The following is a 20,414-nucleotide window of genomic DNA, read 5'->3' on the forward strand; positions in this document are numbered from 1 at the left end:
ATAGACAATGCAGTAAGCACAGCTCAGCAACACGATTGGTGTCTCACCTAGTAATCAGCTGGCTGTTCTGCTATTAAATAAAAAGAAAGGGAGAGAATTGTTAATTTATCTTTAAAAAGAAAGGGTCTTTGATGTAGGGTAGCTCATAAAAGCTGTGGTGTGGCCCAGCTGTGAGGAGATGTGATAATCACTGCAGCCCCAGCAGAGGTAGGAGCAGCACTTCACAAAATGCAGGTTGCATGATGCCCATCCATGGCTGATAACAGGACGTGCTGCTAATAGTCTGTTTGATTTTATTGATGTGCTCAAGATACACGGGGGCAGGAGGAGCAGTGAGGCAGAAATTATACAGCTGTGTTTGTTCCCCAGCCCAGGGGACTGTCTGCCTTCATCCATCCCTCCTCCTCGTGGGCCTGCAAGGATGGGGAGCTTTCCTGTGTGACACAGTTGTCACCTCCCAGATCCACAGGCTCCTGACAGTGCACTGGGATTGCTGTCAAGATGTGCCTACCTGGGCCAAAGCAGCACTGGATTGACAGAAACAACATTTTTGCATTTCTGTGCTGCCACCTGAGCTACAAAACAAGCCCTCTGCTGCTTCACTCTCCATCCATTGCTGCAAACCATCTTGTCCCAGCCCCCAGCCTCTCCTTTCCTGGAGAATACCCCAGGATGGGACCCAGAGCAAGCAGGAAGGCAGGAGCAGCAGGTTGGAGCTCAGCTCCATCCCCTCCATGCCATAACTCAGGCTGTTAAATGCCTGGCCAGAGCTTGCCATCTGCTTCCAGTCTTCTAGGAATAACCACTGAGTAATTCAATCAAAAAGGAGAAGATTCTTGTTTCACTGAATCGTAAGTCACTCCTCAAGTAATTATAATTTTATACCCCTATCAGGAGCAACAAGGGCTGTGCACTTTATGGGCTTTAGCAGCCAGAGGTGTGCTTCTGCCAAGGTTACAGCTGGGAGGAGAACCCAATTTCACATTTTCTCAGCCATCCAAGGCTTATCCATGTTTGTAGCTTTTTGGTTAGGCAAGTGAATAAAGCCCTGCAGGACCAAGCCTTTGTTCAGGAGTGCTGTTACTGTAGAACATAGAAAATTTGCTGGTTTGGAGCAGCAGAGCTGACCAAACCATCATGAAGCTGATTCCACTGGTGTGAACATGCCCTGTCCTTCCAGAGTTCTTGCAGCACAGCAATAGCTGCCTAACCAGGGAGGAAAATCCTGCTCATCCCTCCCAGCAGCTGGAGGATGTGGGGCTGCATCCCTCACATGCTGCCCTGGAGAAGGCACATGAGGTTAGTCCAGGGGAAAAGCCTACCTGCTTGGGATGCAACTCACAGGGCTCAAAATCTCTGGAGTCTTAAAAGAGATCCATAAAGGAGCCTCTTCTCCTTTCTGTTATGCTCTTTAGGGTAATTTCTCCACTTAATTGTGCAGTTTGTGCCCTCTGCTTTAGCCCCACTGTCCTTTCTGGGGCTCTTGCTCCACCTGCTCTTTCACTGCCCCAGGTGCTCAGCCTTTGAAACAGATTTATTCCCTTGACTTTGGAAAGGGCTCCACCACGTTTCCATCTGTGTTTACACTCGGTGAAGGGTAAATTTCTCCTCTGAGCAGATCTGTTCCTCACCAGCAAAGGAATCCAGCTCAGCACAGGCTCAGACAGGAAGGCAGAGCAAAACATTTCCGAAGCAGAGCTTGCCTGGGAGCTGTGCTACGTGCCCACAGGAGGACAGAGACCTCTGCCAGACTCCCTGCATTGTCAGGCTGTGCAGAAAGGAAGTGGGGCTGGCCCAGAGCCACTGTCCTGTGGCTGTTCCCAGGGCTGCCTCCCCAGCTCAGCCAGCAGCACCTCCCATTATCCAGGACACTGAAACCAAATCAGAGCAAGCAAAGTGGGACTGGAAGTGCCACCAAAGGGTCTGTGCCACAGTCAGCAGGACTGCAGGAGGTGGAAAGACCCATTTGTCAGATTTTCATTGCTCCTTTCTCAGGGAAATAATCTCTGTGCACCCCTGCTCCTAAAGCCAGGCTGTGGTGCACAGATGCAGAGTTTTTAAGTGCCTGGGCAATCTGTGACACAGAAAACAGCCAGCAGCTGCCACCCAGATTTGTCACTGAGTTCACCAAGGCTGGGCCAGCCAGGGCCTGTAGTGACCTCCAAGGAGGATCCACAAATAGCATGAACTTCATCTAATCCCAGCCAAACAGGGTTTTTTGAGGCATTGAGGGGCTCACTGCTGCGCCCTAAATTTGATGTCAGCCTTTAGGTTTTGGGGCAGCATGTTGGTTTTGGCAGACAGAGGATGGCTTCTCTATACTGCCCTGCTCTGTGTCCTGACAGGTCCTTGTCCCCACTTTCAGATGCCTTTTAAATTACAGCCAGCATCCAACCAACAGGCCAAAATCTTCAGCATTGCCAAAGCCAGGGCTGGCCACTGGGGCTGACCAAAACTCCCTGAGATGCATCCCTGGGCAAACTGAAGTGCAGAATGCACTTGACAGTGCTGAGCTCCTGCCAGCATCAGAGGGGACAGGGAGAGTTTTTTCTCAGCGTTACACCCTGCACTCAGTGCAGATGGATGAGCCAATAAAGATGATGTGGTGTCTACACAATTGCTTCAGGATGCATGAAATTCATCTGTGAGCTCCCTCCCCACAGCAAGGGAGGACATTCAGGTGGCCTTGGAGAGGGTTGCAGGGTTGTCTCCAACAAACATGAGCTAAGCAAGGAGGAGGAATGGGAGAAGTCAAATTTTTTGTGAAAAGAACCCTCAGCTGAACACATAATTACACAGCAGGGAGATAAGAGGACGTGATCCTGCTCAGCACTGTGAGCATGCAACAAGCAGGCTGGGCAGCCACTAATGACAGCAGTGAAATGATAAATGATAAATGATAAATGCTCTCAAGCTTTTGCAGCATCTGGTTTATTACACAACCTGAACTTGCATGGGAAGGGGGACCCTCTCCTGCTGTTGTTCTCTGCTGCAACAACCAACAAGATCAATTAAACTTCATGAAGGACAAGTAATTATCAAGTCCATCCCTCACCAAAAATTCAAGAAGGAGCCTGCTTGGAGAGATTGAGGAGCTTCTGGTAACACCCACAAGCTCCACCCTAGTGCCTTGAAAATGTGATAATCCAGGTAAATGTTCTGCCTTATAAAGGAACAACTGCCTGTGAACTGAAGGGAGAGTCACAGGCAGAGGGAATCAGGTGAAATATGGATTTTCCCATCTGAAACACGTGGCTCTGGCACAGTGCTGGGCTCCCTGGGGCCTGTATTTCCTCAGGGGCAGCAGTGCTGGAGTCCCAGTGGCACTTGTTATTTGTAGTTTCCATTTATTACAAAGCACTGTTGTTATTATTTACAGAATATACTGTTTTATGGACTGTTACTGCATCCAAGTGCAATAACTGGTCTGAGCTCAAATCCCTGGGAGAACTGTTGAAAGAGAAGCAATTCAGACACATATTAATATGACAAGGATTTCCCCAGGTTTAAGGAAATAAAAAATACGTTTTGTACAAGTGAAATAGTTCTTTCTTGCAGTATAAAGCTGCTCTTTTCTGATGATAGCAATGAAAGAATATTGCTTCTGTCACTGATGCCACTGGAAATGTATTGCCCCTCTCCAAGAAGCCAATGAAAGGACATGGCTGGTTTATTCTCTAAATGAGGCTGCTGAGAAATGCTGTGCTCCTGGCATTAGCCCAGCACACTGCTGCTGCTGGGACTTGGCCTGAAGGGAGGGCAAAGGCACCAAGTGCCAAACTGCACCACCCACCTGGAGAGAATCACAGCACACCATGAGAAGCGAGCAGAGAAATCTGTCCAAATGTCAGATGGAAATGAAGCTCTGTCATCTGTCACTGGGGTGGAGCAGGGCTCAGCTGCTCCACAGCACAGCCAGGTCTGGCCCCTGCTCCTTCACAGCTCTGCACCTTGTGTGAGACAAGCTGGAGCCCTGGGAAGGATGATCTGCACTTAACCTGTGGCAGGGAGCCTGGCTGTGAGCAGAGCTGCCAGCCCCTCCCCTGTCACTGCTGTGTGTAATGGCCTGCCTCCCCAATGGAGATTTTGGGGTTTGGAAGTAAAATCATGAAATTGTTCTCAAACCAAGATGATCTGTCACTGGAATGTATGCACTAGAGTGAGCACAGAGAAATTACTGTTTCAGCAGAAGTAAAAATTTCCTGAAAGGCTGAAGTTGATGTTTGTGGTTCCACTTTCATGCCTGTCAATCTGCAGATCTGACAAGTTCATTTTCCCCCTGCAACATCCTCCCAGACAGCACCTCCCAGCTGGGAGGGAAATGGAAAAGAAGTCAATTGTTGCTTCTAACACAGGAGTTCATCAAATTCTTAAGCGCACAGAGACTGATGGAATAACAACACCTGGGCTTGGTGCTGGTGCCCAGCATCTCCACAGGGCTCAGGGCAGTCCCTGCTCCAGGACAAACCAGCACAAGGCTCAGGGTGGTTGTGGCTTTTACTGAGCTGAATTCTGGAGGAAATTAGCAAAATTGTAACAGAAGAGAAGTTGCATCAGTGCAAGTGAACAACATGAGAGCACAGGAAAGTCAGGCATGAGCAACACTGACCCTGAAATGAGCAGTGGGGCTGGGCTGGGACCGAGCCCCTCTCCAGCTCCTGGCAGTGAGCTCCCACCTCAGATATTTATTGGTTGTGTCAGGAATTAGTGAGAGTTCACTGACTGAATAATAACATGCCAAAGGCAGTTTTTGACTTTGCTAATGTAATTAAAGAAAGCAGGGGGAAAAGCCTTGCACCAGGGGCAGAATCAGGGCTCCCAACAGTGTGAGTGCTGTCTGTGGCAAGGACAGGATGGGAAATGTGAGGGGAGAGGATGAGGATGGTAGTGAGGACCTGAGCACTGAGGAGGGTCATACAGCTGCTCCCAGCTCTGCTCTTTCCAGAGGAAGACAAACAAGCTGCCCTTGCAGTTCAGAGCAGGACACATCTCCAGGCTCAGGTTTTAAGCTACTGTTTTGCTTTTGCACCTTGCAGGAAGACTGGACTTTGCTTATTTTGGGAGCTTCTCTTGCAGATCTGAGGGGCCTTTCCTAAGTGGGGAAACAGCTTTATGGCAGCATTTCCTTAATGCTGCTCAGATGATTGAGCACATCCAGCAGTGTCAGTGCACCAGGACTGAGCATGTTTTTCTGCCACAAGAAGAGGGACGGCGTGGGCTCTGTGATAAAAGCCAAGCTGCTATTTTTAAACAGGGATGGGGGAAGCTTTGGGTGATTTGAAATCAAATCAATGCCTGGACAACAGGCCGCTGCTTCCCCCTGCCTCCACTGCCAAGTTCCGAATGCCAAGGATGTTTGTGACAAACAACCCTCGGGCAGCAGGACGGGGCTCGGGGCTGCCGCAGCTCTGCCCCGCCCGGTGCGGGCTGGGAGCGCCCCCAGCCTCGAGCCTCGGTCCTTCCTGAAGGCTTCTAGTTAATTCCCCTGCTTGGGGAGGGGCCTGCTCCAGTTCTGTCCCCTCAGAGCCGTGCTGGGACACTGAACCCAGCAGCAGAGCGTGTCCCCACTGCCTGGTGGCCTCTGCACCACCCTTGGTGCTGCCCTCCAGCATCCCCACAAGTGCATTGGGCAGGGATGCTTGGCAGTGCCTCCCTCATGCCATTGTTCCAATGGGGATGTCTGGGAGAGGGGCAGGATGGGAGGGACCCCAAAGGCAAGAGTTTCAGTGACTCAGGCAGGTCAGCAATGACCAGGCAGCCACCACCCCTCTGCTGCTCCATGGACTCACTGGCCTGGCAGCTCCCTCCTGGTGCTGTTTTTATCTAAGTTACTAATTACACATTACCTATATGTCACCAGGCTGATGGATGGGAGCCTGAGGGATCAATAGTGATGCAGATGATGGTGCTGTTTGCCATGCAGAGCCTGCACAGGCTGGGACAAACAGGGCACCATCGATCCCAGAGGTGGGCTGGGATGCAGGGATGTGCAATGAGGAGGAAGGATCGTGTGCTGCCTTCCTAAATAACATTGTGACACTGGGACAGTGTCCTGGCCAGGGACTGCTGGGGCCCTGCTGCCCCAAACCTCCCACCCATCCTGCTGCTCTCCCTTGGGAATGGCACAAAGCATTCTAATCTGGGTTGGTTTTCAGTCCTTGGGAATTGATACATTTAGAAGGTTCACACTGATCTGAAAGTGAACAATTCTCCCTCTTTCTGTGTTCTTACTGAATGATCAGTGTCTAAAGAACAAACAAAGGTCTCCTGTATTTTGCTCTGCTGCTTAACTGACCAAAAGCTGAGGCCATCTCTGTAATGCCACCATGCTGCTGCCAGTAAGAGAGATTTTGGCTGCAGAATGCAATCACATTTTCCAGGAAGAAGCTCCTGGGACTACCATGAAACCTGGGATTACAGTGTGGCTAAATTGCATAACTGAGGGTTTCTGCCTGTCTTGCTGGAGCCTTGTGACTGCTCTGATTCTGTCATGGCAATGCTGGGAAATTGCTCTTTAAAACCAGAAGAGCCTTAGAAAGGCACAGGCAGGTCAGGATCTTTTCCCTCAGCACTGGCTTTGAGCAGTGACTTGATGGTGGTGGGATTGGACAGAGAGCAGTGTGGGGTGAAAGCAAAGCTCTCCCTGAAGGCTTCTTGTGCTCTGTGCCTCAGTGAGGTCCCAAGCTCTGCAGCTCCTCCTGGAGCCCCCGAGACCAGGGGAAGGAGCAGCAGCCATGGGGCCACTGCAGGTTGGATCAGCCACCCCTGCCAGCAAAGCAGGAGCCCTTTGCCTCAACAGCACACAGGGAAAAGCTTCCCAAAATCAGCACAATCCTGCCTTTATTGAGGCTTTTAGGGATGAGGGGGGCTTATCCTGCCTGTGAGGGCTCATTCCTCAGCAGCAGATGGAACCAGCTCCAGTGCTGGAGCATGGTCACCCATAGTCCTTCCCTTAGTACCACGAGCCCCAGAGCAGAAATCTGCCCAGATTTCCTGTTTGATGGGGTTTACTGAGTGGCAATCTCAGTTGTCATCAGCCTCACTGCCCTGGGAGGGCCATTCCCATGGGGGTGGGGATGCTCTGGAGCACAGTCCCTGCTGGAAATCTGTCACAGGCTGCTCTGAGCTCCCCCAGGCTCAGGACACTCCTGTGAGGCAGTGCCACTGCTGGGGGCTGTGACAGCTCAGAGCAGAGCCCTGGGGCTCCCCAGGGCATCACCCACAGGTGCCATGGGTGAAGGCACTGCCTGACACACTGGGATGGCCCCAATCTCCTTCCAGCAGCTTCCCCCTGCCAGTCACTGAAAATCTGCTCTGAGAGCCTTGCAGGGCCCTGAGCAGCACCTGGCAGCCCCCAGAGACGTTGCACAGCCACAATCAGCCCTGGAGAACATTCCCTGTGCTTCCCTTTCAGCCCCACACAGCAGGAGACATTTCTTCCTGGAATTAACTCCTGTTTTTAAAACCCAGCAAAGAGGCTTTTGCTGAAGGACAACTGGCAGGGTTTCAGCTGTGCCCCCATTTGCCCTCCCTGTCCCTGGGCTCAGCCCCAGGACTCCTCCCCAGCAACAGCAATGGGTTGCAGCTGAGGACTGGGCCCCCCCCCACAAATAAAACCCAGCTTGGCTCCCTCAGCCTCTTTGAAGGTGCTGCCTCCAAAGGTTTGGGAGGAAGGATCCCCCAGAAATTTCATTTCAGTGAGCTGACACCACAAGCAGGGGGTGAGCCTCATCTCTAATCTCTCAGAGGCAGCTTTGACTTTGTAGGGTGTCAGAGCTGAGCAAATGTTCCTTTATCCTCCTTCCTCTCCCTGTTGCTCATTAACTCTTTCATTAGGGACCATCCTCTTGTCTGTTGTGTGGATATGTTGGGTTTTTCCTAAGGATGGATGCCAGGCATCAGGACTCCTGTTCTCAAAGCATGGTGGCAATTAGCCCAGCTCTGAACCCTGGTGGCCTGTCTGCATCTGCAATTAGAGCTCCGCTTTGTCTGCCTGAGGTTTTTATCTTCCTCCTTTCTGGGGCTGCAAAGGCACAACTTGGCTCTCCAAATGTACAGCGGGAAAGTGTTAAAGCTGTAGCTTGAGCCTGGCTGTGGGGCTGCTCTCAGGATTGGTTCCTGTTTGGTTCAGGGATCAATCCTTGGCCTCTGCACCTGGATTTATGTGAGTGCAGCTCAGGGCATCCTTCTGAGACAGTGCAGAGCCTGTGGGGGCTGATTCTGGCTCTGCTGGTGCCTCTGCTCCTCACTTCTGGCATGTTCCATGCTCCTGGCTCAGTGCACCTGGCTCTTTATCAGCACATTGGATTCCTGATTCAGTGTTTCATAGAATTGAGCTGATTTATTCATACCTTTGGTGCTCTAAAAGAATACCTGAAGTTGGCTTTGTGAAATGGGAAAAGGAGAGCAAAATTTGGATTTCAGTGGGAAAATGTCTGGTCAGACAGAGGAAAGGTGACTTTGGTACCTGGAAGCCTGGGATTTGAGAGAAACAACCCTCACTGCTCTGCCAGCATCTCGAGGGGTCCCCCTGGCAGAGCTGCCCCCCATCAGAAAGCTTCTCTACCAAACCTCCAGGCTTGCTCTGCTTTCCTTCCCTCCCCCATAATTCCATTTATCCTGAAATCCCTGTTTTTCTCTGAGATAATGTGATTTTTGGGGAGGAGTTTCTCTCTCTGTCACCTCGCTGCAGCTGATTTCTATTGAAAAGCTTCCTCCTAGGGAGGGAGGGGGGAACAAGGAGAGAAATTATGGAGGGGCAGCATTTCTGAATCCAAATACATTAAACCATTTAATTCTGTTGACTCAGGGCTGCCTGGCTCTGAATGGGAATTAATCCACAGTGCACAAAATTAAAAAGCACGAGACAAAATGCTTAGCAGGCAATGCCAGGGTTTAAAGCAACCCATTAGCTTGCACAAACGTCCCCAGTAAATTTTCATTTGTCAATAACGCTTAGAGCCTACAGTTTATTTACAGCCTGTTCAATATTACCAGAACCCCTGGCAGCTCCTCATTTGTATTTATCTGCCACAGTCAGTTTCCTTTCCAGGGACTCTTCCTAATCCTTTGCTTGGTATCTGCTCCAGACACAGCAGGGATGTGCCACCCTCCAGGCAAAGGTAATGTGGGGTTACCCTTTTCCACCCCAATTGTCCCCTGCAAGGGAACATCCCTGGAGCTGGATCTGCCATGGGGCTCCTCCAGCCTCTGTCCCACACCCAGGGGACACACTGGCCAGCAGCCAGCAGGGCTGGGAATCTCCAGACTGGGAGAAGGGGATGTGTGTGGCCCCACAGCCTGGCTGAGCTGGAGCAGCATGGCTGAAATCTGTCCTGCTCCATCTGTCCCAGATCAGATCCCAGGGGATGAGCCCTGCAGAGGAGAGCGTGTAACAGGATTTCCCCCCAAAGCAGCTTGAATGCTTCCAGGCAGAGAACAAAGCCTGGCTGGCCCTGAGAATTTCTCCAAGCAAAGGAGTTTATTCTTGGGCACAGACACGAAGGGGCATTAATCTCCTGTGGTGGCTCCTGGCCAGCTGGGGAGGTTTGGTTCAACACTCAGGGATGTGGCTCCCTGCAGGGGTGACAATTCTCCAGTGGGGTTTGTCCCTCCCCAGCTTCCTGCCCTCGCTCTGCACTCCCCCAAGGCAGAAGCACAGGAGATTGCAAAGGAATTTTAAGTGGATGCAGCATCACCAGGGCTGCCTGGGGAGATACAGGACAGGCTGGGCAGCCCCTGTGTCAGGTGTAAAGCTCAGGGAGGGAAATCCCTCCAGGGGCTGAATCACAAAGATGGAACTGGACACTTCAACAGAGGCAATCACTGAACTGAGCGGACACTTGCTTTTCTCCCACCCTTGCTTAGGGTTTGCGATCTCCTCATGCTGCTGAGCCCCAAGATGGCACGACAGGACACCCCACCTCCCCCCCAAAGAGCAGAGCCCCATCACTTGCCTGCTGCTGTCTGCATGTAGCCAGCCAGGGTGCAGAGTCGGCGCTCGCAGGCTCCGCCGGGCAGCAGCACGGCCACGATGGCCAGCAGGGAGCTGAGGGCCAGCAGGGCACAGCCGCCCGCACACAGCACTGCACTCGTCTGCAAGGACACAGGGGCTGTCAGAGAGGTCACCCCACACCACACACACCCCAAAATCCCCCTCTGGGAGTGGGCACTGCAGCCCTGTCATGGGCGGTTCTCCCACCTTTTCCCTTCCACCTTTTGTTGCTTCACCACCCGAGGTTCAGCCATGCCCTGCTCCCAGGGCTCACTGGGGCTGCAGTGACAATTGTGCTAAACCAGTGCCACTAGATGTGTGTGATGTGTCAGTGCCCCTCCTGAGCACTGAAATGGACCCATGGCAGCCCTGCCCCAGCAGGCCTGGCAATGAGCAGGCATTTTGGGGATCCCACTGCTGCTCCCACTGCAGCTCTGCTGCTCCCACCCCCAGCAGCCTAAAACCAGGGAAAAGCATTAATTCATGGCAAAACAGCTCCCCTTGGGTACAGATGTTCAGTCACTGCACTGCTGCTGTTTCTGTCCCTATTGCAGGTGACAGTGGGTGGCACTGGCAGCAAGGTGGCCTCTTCCAGCAGGGACATGCCAGCCCAGCCAGGGGCACAGAGGGGACCTTCCTCCTCCAGCACCCAGCTGGTGACAGTGCTCAAACAGCGTGAGGACACCTCAGGCCCAGCTCTGCATCAGCCACGGCAGCTCCTGTCCCTTCCAGCACATTCCAGGGATGCTGCTGGCTCTGGTGAGTCCCCCTGCAGTGACACCTGCCTCAGCTCCTGCAGCAGCACAGCTCCCACCTCCCTGAAAAGCCTGCCTTCTATAACCTGTGTGGGAGCTGCTCTGAGTGGGTCAGGTTCCTTTCCCACCCTTGCCCAGCCCTCTTGTCCTGGTGAGACATTCTGGTTAGCAGAGCACAGTTTGCCTTTTTGATCTTCCCCCCCTCTACCTGAGCTTTTGGGGGAAACAACCCCAATGCAGCTTTCCATTTACCTCCCCAAAGAGGTCACAAACAATCTGCTACTGTTTTATAATAATAATGTAAATTATTCTGCAGGAACCACAGGCAGGCTGAGCAGGGGAAGAGGAATTGGATTTACCCTGAGATGCCCATGGGGGGTCCCAAAAGCTCAAAACCCCCTCCCATGAGTGCTGCTGTCCCACAGGTCTGGCACTGCCCCACACCTACCCCTGTTCCTGACTGCTGAGCTGCACTGGCTGGTGCTGGGTGACACAGCCACTGCCAGCTGTGCCCCAGCAGCTGCCACTGCTCCAAGGGACACCCTGGTGCTGGAGAGGACAGGCCAGCACCACCTGACACCCTGGTGTGAGTGCTTCTCCTGGGGCTGTGCAGTGATTGGAAATCAGCATCTTATTTATAGCCTATTTATGCACTGAGCAATGCAAATGCTGTCCCAGCAATAAATGAATTCCTGACATGCAATGCAAAAGGAACAGCAGTGCAAAAACTACCCAGGGAAATGGAGAGCTGCTCCTGCAGGGAAATCTGCTCCTCTCCAGAGCCTGCCAAGGCACTGAGAGCTGGACAGACAAGAGCTGCTTCTGGGCTTAAGGTACAAGGTTGGGACACTCCCAGCAGGGCCCCCTGCCCTGTCCCTACACCAGGAGGGACCCATGGGATTTGGGATGGGATGGGATGGGATGTCCCCATTGCACAGACACTCCCCCAGCCTCATGGGGAAAGCAGCCCCAGCTCTGCTCCCCCACTGCTCCCAGGGCAGCAGCATGGCCAGGAAATCTGGATTCATAACAAAAATAAAAGGATTACTCTGCCTGGCATCTGCATTTCACCTTCTGCCCAGCAAAACCATCCTCCTTTGCAAGGACCATTAATTATTTAGAGCAATGAATTTTTCAGCAGAAAGGGGTCTTGTGAAGCAGGCTGGTTCTTCTCTTGTGTGAAGCATATTATTTTTAATGATCTAGGTTCTCCTTAATTGTGGTGGCTCAAATCCCCTAAAAACTCACAGTTCCTGCTGGAAACAAGTGATGAGCTGCTCCGACTGTTAATCCCTGTGGAGAAGTGTGAAGGTCTTTTTCAGGACAAAATGAACAGGAAAAAGGCACAAACAGGCTGGGTGCAGGTGAGTTAAAATGACAGAAAAAGGCACAAACAGGCTGGGTGCAGGTGAGTTAAAATGACAGAAAAAGGCACAAACAGGCTGGGTGCAGGTGAGTTAAACTGGCAGAAGAGCTGCTCTGCTTTGGGAGCTGCCATCAGGGTTTGGCAACAAGACTGAGGGGTCCCAGGGCTGGCAGCACCCTGATGTGCACAGGGGTGCCCAAAACCCTCCCAAATCCAGCCAGGCCATGGCAAAGGGAACAAAGATCTCGTTGTGAGTAAATGGGAGAAGATTCAGTGAAGGTAATGGTGAGGTTTGGGTTCTGCCACGTGGGCCAGGAATGCTGAGCCACCCAACAGCTGCCAAGCAGCTCCTGGGGACAGAAGGGGTGGCAGGGGCACAGCTGCCCCCAAAACAGGTGACAGTAGAAAAGGGCACAGCACTGCTCTTTGCCTGGCTGTGTGCTGACATTACCTGCCAAAACACTGCATGTGTTTTGGAAAACAGAAATTTTGCTTTTGTCATAACCTTTCCATGGCCTCAGCTGGGAATTTCTCAAGTGCTCCTGCCCTGTACTGGGCAGTTGCTCCTGCACAGATCAAAAAGCTGCTTTCAAAGGGAAATAATAAGGTTTAAGTTTGAAGAAGTCCATGGAGCAAAGGCATAGCAGCTGCAATTGTCTCCTTCCCACGGTGCAGCACCTCCCTCTCTCCTCCCTGTTTGTGCCTGTTGCATCTTGAGCAGAAAGGAGGGGATGCAGGAAACAGATGCAAGGGCTGAAACCCAAAAATAGACAGGGTGGGGAGGAACAGCAGGGATGCAGGAGGCTGCCTGTGAGAGCCCAGCTCAGGCAGGGCAGGAAGAAACCCATTTATCCCAGTAAAGAGCAGAGCTCCCAGTGCAAACCCTGCCGGGCTGCCCAGCCCTGGGCATTGCTGACCCCTGGCAGTGCAGGGAGATGCCCCAGGGAGGCTGTGAGCAATCCTGCCTCTGCCATGCTGGGTAAAGACATAAAACCATGTCAGATTTTCTGCTCCCACTCCCAGGGAGATTAATTGTTTATCCCCAAACAAATTAATCGTCCCCTGGTGGGACTGTAAATATGCCTTTATGTGGTGTAATAAATTCTGATTAACAACAATCCCCTGCCTGATTTTTAGTGTTTTACAGGTCTGACACATGCCATGGCTGGGCCATTCACTTAGCAATAAATCTGCTGAAGATGTTGTTTCACTCACCAGAAAAATCAAAATTAAAATGCCACATAATGGCTGTCCTGGGAAGAATTCCTTAATTTCCCTAATGAAAACTTTTGTAAAGTTAGCTCATCTTTGAAAGCAGGAAGGGGGAAGGGAAAATAAACTCTCAAGTCCAGTTTTTAGTGCTGAGAAACAGTACCTGGTGTTTGGTTCAGCAGAGATAAACCAACATGGCAAAGCTCTTGCCATCACTATGAACTGGGTAAGGATGCACATTAGTTTATTAATGCAATTTGTTAATTGGCACTTGACCATCCCCAACAGCTGCCATCCTGACTGGGGCCTGTGGTAGCCAGGGCAGCAGGCTGAGAGCCAGGTTACAGACTGCTGGGCTGTCCAGCCCTGCTCAGATCCTTCAGCATCCTTGGAAGAGGGGGCAGAAAATAAATGCCCTGAATAACTGGGAAACAAAGCCACAGGCTCAGTGAGAAAAAGGAGGTGAAGGTCACAGTGTGTCTGGCTTTTTGGGATATCTGTTGAGAGAAAATATCTAAGAAACCCCAAATGAGATCAAGAAAAACTGTAAAGTCAACTGTAAGAGAAGAGGTGGCAAAATCAATCCTGCTTTTGCAGTAAATTCAGCACCACCTCCACTAAAACAAAGCTCAGCCAGTCCTGGCCTTCCAGGCAACTTTTCCAATTCCCAGTTCACCAGCATGTTCAACAGAACACCAGAGGGGTTAATGCCCAAACTGATTCAAATGGGGGGAGAGGCATTTTTTTAATTAGAGAGAAAATAAGGGACAGATAATAGATGAATTATGGCTGTCTCTGTTTCGCTGCCATTGCATCTGGGGATGCTGCAAAGCAGTTCCTAATGGCACTGCTTTATCTAAGAGGATGATGGATAGTAGTGAAAGACAGAAAAAAAGGGGAAAAGTAAGACATTAGCACATCAATGGTGTGCCTGTGACCTCCATCAAGGGATTCGAACCAACTTAATGAAATTTTAATTAGGCAGCAAGCAGTGCACGGTGCTGGGTACCCGATCAGCCCTGCTTCCCCTCGCTCTGTCATTATCCTTCCCTGGGATCGGCCCTTTCCAGGCGCTGGCAGCCGAGCCCTGGCCAGGGAATGTCCCCGGGTCACCCCCGGAGGAGGAGCCCGGGCAGAGCGGGATCTGCAGCCTCGGGAGGAGCAGGGAATGTCCCTCTGTCAGAATGTCCCTGCCAGACTCTGCTCTGGGCCCTGCAGAGGGGAAAGGAACATCAGAGTGGCTCTGCTGGGCCCTTCCCGAGGGGCAGGGTCAGGATTTGCCTTTGAGGAGGGGGCAGGTGACCCGTGTGACCTGACCATTCCTGCCAGGAGTGGCCAAGCAGCTTCCCTGAACCTCTGAGGGCAGGGACAGAGCTAACCCTGAGAGCAGCCTGGCTGCATTTTCCATCAACCTGACCTCCCCGGGCCCACCCTTAAGCTGGGCCTGCCCAGCTTAGCTGAGAGCAGGTTGGTGAGTGCCAGTGGTGGTTTGTGACTTAGGCACTCAAATGTGGGACCACAGCCCAGGAACTACAGGCTCCCCCACCACCAGTCCTGTTGATGTAGGTCAGAAAAGTCTGGGTGGCTGATGAAAGCAGATAAATCTGCTCTGGGGTAATGTGCAGGAAGGTGGTGATGTCAGGAATTCCTCACATTCAGCGCTCACAACTCTGGCCAAGGTTGTGTAAGTGCAATTAAAAATCAAATGGGCAGGCAGGCAGAGTCTGCTCTCTTGGGAAGTTCTTAGGATGAGGAGCTAAAAGTTGATTTCCTGATAATCCCAAGTTAATGTGCTGGCCTGATGCACGACTCTGGAGGCAGAGCAGACTCTGCCTGAGGGACAGCACACACCGAGTCCCTGCCGGGGTCTCACTGCATCTCTCCCTAATTCCAGAGCCTGTGCTAGAAGAGGGACAGATTTCCACAGAGTGACAGATTTCCTCCCATCTCCATGAGGACCCCATCAGGGCTGCTGATCTGCAAACCTGGCCCCAATGGGCAAACCCCAGATGACATCAGGGACCCAGGGCTGACCTGACACAGTGAGAAACCAGCAGTGAAGATTTAATGCAAAGGGTAAGCAGGTTTATTGTACATTTTCACTGAGCTTTGCTGAATCTTTTCAAGTCCTGCTTTGAAGCCCAGGAAAAACCCACTCAAGGAACTGCTGGGGTTGGGCAAAGCCCCCCTCCATCCTGAGCAGGTTATTTTGGGCTCTGCTCCAGCATGGCATCACTGGCTCCATAGGCAAATGGCCCATGTGGCTTTAACCTGAATATCATGGGCTGATCAGCTTCTTTGTTATTTTAGATTACATGCTTGGCAAAGCTTGAAAATAATTGGAGACTATCTGGAAAAATAAAAATAGAAATCTGAAATGTGGCAGCAGCAGCTTCCGAAGTGCAGCACTGAGACAGGAACCCATGAGCCAAATGCTCCCACTGAAACAGAAAATAAATTAGCTGAGGATGAAGCACTATTTTGCGCGTACACAGTGATCTGGCACCAGGAAAAAGAAAAGAGAAGTCATGAGAGGCTATGAAACCACTCAGAGCTCAAAAATTCACCTGCTTTTTTGATTTGGCCTCCTAAAAGCAATCCCCTCTCCCCAGGGTATGTGCACACCTTGGGGTGTCCCTCTGCAGCTCCAATTCATCCCACAACAGATCCTCAGGGCCTCACTCACAAATTGGGCAGTATCACCATCAGCATCCTTTCTCCTCTCTGGCTCCAGCCAAATCCTCTCCAGTTTCCATCAGCTCCTGCAAGGTCTCAGCCTCTCCACAACATCTGCAGCCATCTGGGATATTTTATTATATTCCACCCCATCAAATAACCATCATTATGCTGAGCTCAGTGCCAAGCCCCAGCAGCACTGACAGGGTTAAATTAAAGGTACCCATGATATTAGAGAGCTGCAAAGTAATTATGAGAGGAAGCAGAAAAAAGCCAGCAACTCCAAGCAGACATGAAGGCCCTCTTAAGAGAAGAAAGGCATGTTAATTAACCTCCAGACATGATTCAAAGCATCATTTGTAGCACGATTAACATAATCCCCCAAGTGCACACACAACTGGCATTAGCGATCATTGCAGGACTGAGCGCTCCCCCACCTTTCGACAAATCGACACAAGGGAGCGGGGAAACACCGGAACGGCAGCGAGACAAAAAACCCCCGTGTTCCCCAGGGATGGGCATCCCTGCCGCAGGTGGGCATCCTCCCAGTGTGCTCAGCACCTTCCCCAGATGTGCTCAGCACCCACCCGGGTGTGCTCAGCATCCTCCCAGGTATGCTCAGCATCCTCCCAGATGTGCTCAGCACCCTTCCAGGTGTGCTCAGCACCTTCCCCAGATGTGCTCAGCATCCTCCCAGTGTGCTCAGCACCCTCCCAGATGTGCTCAGCACCCACCCAGGTGTGCTCAGCATCCTCCCAGGTGTGCTCAGCATCCCCAGGTGTGCTCAGCATCCTCCCAGTGTGCTCAGCATCCTCCCAGATGTGCTCAGCACCCACCCAGGTGTGCTCAGCATCCTCCCAGGTGTGCTCAGCATCCTCCCAGTGTGCTCAGCATCCTCCCAGATGTGCTCAGCACCCACCCAGGTGTGCTCAGCATCCTCCCAGGTATGCTCAGCATCCTCCCAGATGTGCTCAGCACCCACCCAGGTGTGCTCAGCATCCTCCCAGGTGTGCTCAGCATCCTCCCAGATGTGCTCAGCACCCACCCAGGTGTGCTCAGCATCCCCAGGTGTGCTCAGCATCCTCCCAGTGCTCTCAGCACCCTTCCAGGTGTGCTCAGCACCTTCCCCAGATGTGCTCAGCACCCTCCCAGATGTGCTCAGCACCCACCCAGGTGTGCTCAGCATCCTCCCAGGTGTGCTCAGCATCCCCAGGTGTGCTCAGCATCCTCCCAGTGTGCTCAGCATCCTCCCAGATGTGCTCAGCACCCACCCAGGTGTGCTCAGCATCCTCCCAGTGCTCTCAGCACCCTTCCAGGTGTGCTCAGCATCCTCAGATGTGCTCAGCATCCACCCAGTGTGCTCAGCACCCTCCCAGATGTGCTCAGCATCCTCCCAGTGCTCTCAGCATCCTCCCAGGTGTGCTCAGCACCCACCCAGGTGTGCTCAGCATCCCCAGGTGTGCTCAGCATCCTCCTAGGTGGGCTCAGCATCCCCAGATATGCTCAGCATCATCCCCAGATGTGCTCAGCATCTCCAGGTGTCCTCAGCGTCCAGCCAAGATATGCTCAGCACCGACCCAGATGTGCTCAGCATCCTCAGATGTGCTCTCACATCCCCAGGCGTGCCACCAGCTCCACTCTAGAAGCCCCACATCAGCTTTAGCCCCTCTGCCCCAGCTCCCGCCCTCCTGCAGCAAACTGCACCGGAGCAAACGCTCCAGGGTCTTTTCAGGAGCTCCCAGATTCCCGTCCACGTTCGGCTTTCATTTAAAGAGAGAGCTGCCCATCAGATCGCTGGAAAGATTGGAAATGAACGTCAGGGCTCTGAAAGCAAAGAAAAAGAGCCACGATTTCCCCATCTCTCCAGAACGGAGAGAAATCTCCTGCTTGAACTCGAGGATGGGGTTCTGAGCCGTGCTGAGCACCGAGGCGTGCGGGCTCCGGGCTGCTCATGCAGGAAAGCCAAAGCTGTCGCCTGCCTCAGCAAAGCTGTCAGGACTATTTTATTGCGTTCCAGCCCATCAAATAACCATCACAACAGGTATTCTCCCCCTCCTCACAGCAGAAAGATGGTGAGAGAGCACTCTCCTCTGAAAGAGTCTGCACTGGCTGTTGTTCATTAATTATTTGGGTGGTTTTAACAGAGGTGACACGGACATGTCACCGAAATGCCCTGCAAACTGCCCTCGGTGCTGTGATTATTCATCTCTCCCTCAGCCCAAGCTCAGGAACTCAGGGACTTCGTGCTACATCATATTCTGGATCTCAGTGTTTTATATTCTGGATCTCAGTGTTTTCAGAGGCTGAGGCTTGTTCAAATGAGTCACTGCTGAGCTTCCTTCTTATCTTTAAAGTTTGTTATTACTTGGAATTGTTTAGCTGCATCACATTTGCAAAAACATCTGAACAAAGGCCAGCCCATGGAAACAAGAGCATTTTTACACCTTTTTATATAAATAGTTAGGAGTTTATACAGCTGGTTCTTTTCTTTGCAATTCACAATATTTGTCTCTAATGCCAATTTTAAGGATCGCGATGGGATTTAAGCAATCACACGCAGCCCTGGTGTCCTGGCAGAGCTAACAGCGCGGCTCCATGGCAGGCTGAGCAATCCAGCTGGTGACAGCCCCCCTTTGTGCCCGGCACGGCCCCGACCTCCGGGGATGCTGCCCTGGCTTGGGGACCCTGCCACAGCGTGACCTGGAGCGGCTCCAGGCCCGCGTGTTCCGAGCAGAGGCGGGGATTTCACACTCACAGCCCCGGGGTAAGGACGGAGGGAGACGAGGGAGGAAGGACGGGGCCAAGCGGGCGCTGGGGTGCCGGGGCCGGGCTTTGTGCGCTCCCTGCGCACACCCAGTATGACCGGCGGCTCTTTGTCACCCCGGGACACCGCAGCAGCCCCATGGGGCGTCTGGGCCTCCTGCCTTCCCAAAACCTGGCACGGGCATCGCCCCGGGTGGCCGCGCAGGGGGACAGCCACGATCCCCCACATCCCGCTCGATTTCTGCATCCACGTGTCCCAGGAGCAGCAGTTTCAGCACCTCCCCGCTCCCTCCTGCACAGCAAACTCAGCCGGGAGCGATGCTCAGCCCCGCTGGGAGGCACAGAAACCTCTGCAGCTTCCCCGAGTCCCTCCCGCACACCCCTGGAGCCTGCCCGGGCAGAGAGGGGGATCTGGGGCTCCGGCAGGGCGGGGTGGCCGGGTCAGCCCCGCGGCACCCCGAGAACAGCCCAGCATCCCAGAGAGGGATGAGACCCCACAGGGATCCCGGGACACCCAAGGGGCGCTGAGGAGATGCTCGGAGGCATCGGGTGGGATGCGGAGGAGGGAAGGGATGCCGGAGAGAGCACGAGGAGATGCAGAGAATGCTCGAGGGGGATGCAGGGGATGCCTGCGATGATCCGGCCAGGATAGGGATGCTGGAGCAGGTTTGAAAGACAGGACAAGGGAAGCCGGGGTGATGACAGGAGGACCTTAGGGACGTGAGGAGGACAGAGAGATAGCGGAGAGCCTGGAGCTGGTCTGGGGGGAGGCCAGGAGGTGATGGGGTGACACCGGGGAGCCGAAAGCAGGCAAGGGGGGGATGCCGGGGAGGCGATGAGGGATGCCGGAGAGCCAGAAGCAGACACGGGGGATGGCGGGGAGGTGACGGGAGCTGCCGGGGAGTGCAGGGAAGGGCAGGCGGGATGTCGGGCAGCTGCCGGGGGGATTCCCGGGAGCCCGGGGGAGGCGGTGGGGGTGTCGCGGCGGGGAGGCGCTCACCTGCCAGGAACCGGAGGGGATGTCTCCGAAGCCGCCGGGGCCGGCGGAGCCGTGGCAGCCGCGGGGCGGCCCCGCGCAGCGCCAGAGCAAGCCGAAGCCGGCGGCGGCGCGGCCGGGCGGCAGCAGCCAGGCCGGCGAGAGGAAGGCGGCGGCGCAGGCGGCCAGGAGGCCGGCGGAGAGCAGCGCCCAGAAGCAGCCGACGCCGCTGCACATGGTGCGCCGGCGGGGCAGGGAGCCCGCGCCCCGCGCCGCCCCCGCGCCCGCCACCGGCACCGGCACCGACAGCATCGGCGGCGCGGGGCGGCCGGCGGGGCCGGGCGCGGGGCCGGCAGCGCTGCCCGCGCCCCTGCGCGCTCCCTGCGCGCTCCCTGCGCCGCCCCCCCCGCGGGGCGCGGCTGAGCACGGGCGCGGTTGCGACACCCGCGGCGGGCGGGGGAGCCGGGGCGGGGGAGCGCGGTCACCTGCGCGCTCCCTCCTGGGCTGTCACGGCGATTCTCCGCCCGCTGCCGGAGAAAGGGCCGGGCTGTGCCTGCCGTGAATTACCGGCGGGGCTTTTAACCCTCCCTCCGTGCCCGCACACGGCGATGCTGCCGCTCCGCTCCTGCAGCTCTCCCGGACGGGGACACGCGTGGGGAACGCGGGTGCGGG

The 20,414-nt window shown here is 53.9% G+C and overlaps 1 protein-coding gene across 1 annotated transcript in view; it reads right to left on the reverse strand.

Annotated features, from left to right (window-relative positions):
• LHFPL7 (LHFPL tetraspan subfamily member 7) overlaps nucleotides 1–20,054 on the reverse strand; it is a 57,282-nt gene extending 37,228 nt beyond the window's left edge. Inside the window, exons 1-2 of the mRNA XM_054287150.1 lie at nucleotides 19,767–20,054; nucleotides 9,957–10,095 (exon numbers count right to left, since the gene is read on the reverse strand). Coding sequence (XP_054143125.1) covers nucleotides 9,957–10,095; nucleotides 19,767–20,054 — 427 coding nt within the window. The remainder of the gene's footprint in view (nucleotides 1–9,956; nucleotides 10,096–19,766) is intronic.
• Nucleotides 20,055–20,414: the final 360 nt, after the last annotated feature.

Source organism: Melozone crissalis, unplaced genomic scaffold (genome assembly GCF_028551555.1).
Source record: "Melozone crissalis strain CALT ecotype California unplaced genomic scaffold, PUWL_Pcris_2 ptg000057l_1, whole genome shotgun sequence".
Lineage (NCBI taxonomy): Eukaryota > Metazoa > Chordata > Aves > Passeriformes > Passerellidae > Melozone > Melozone crissalis.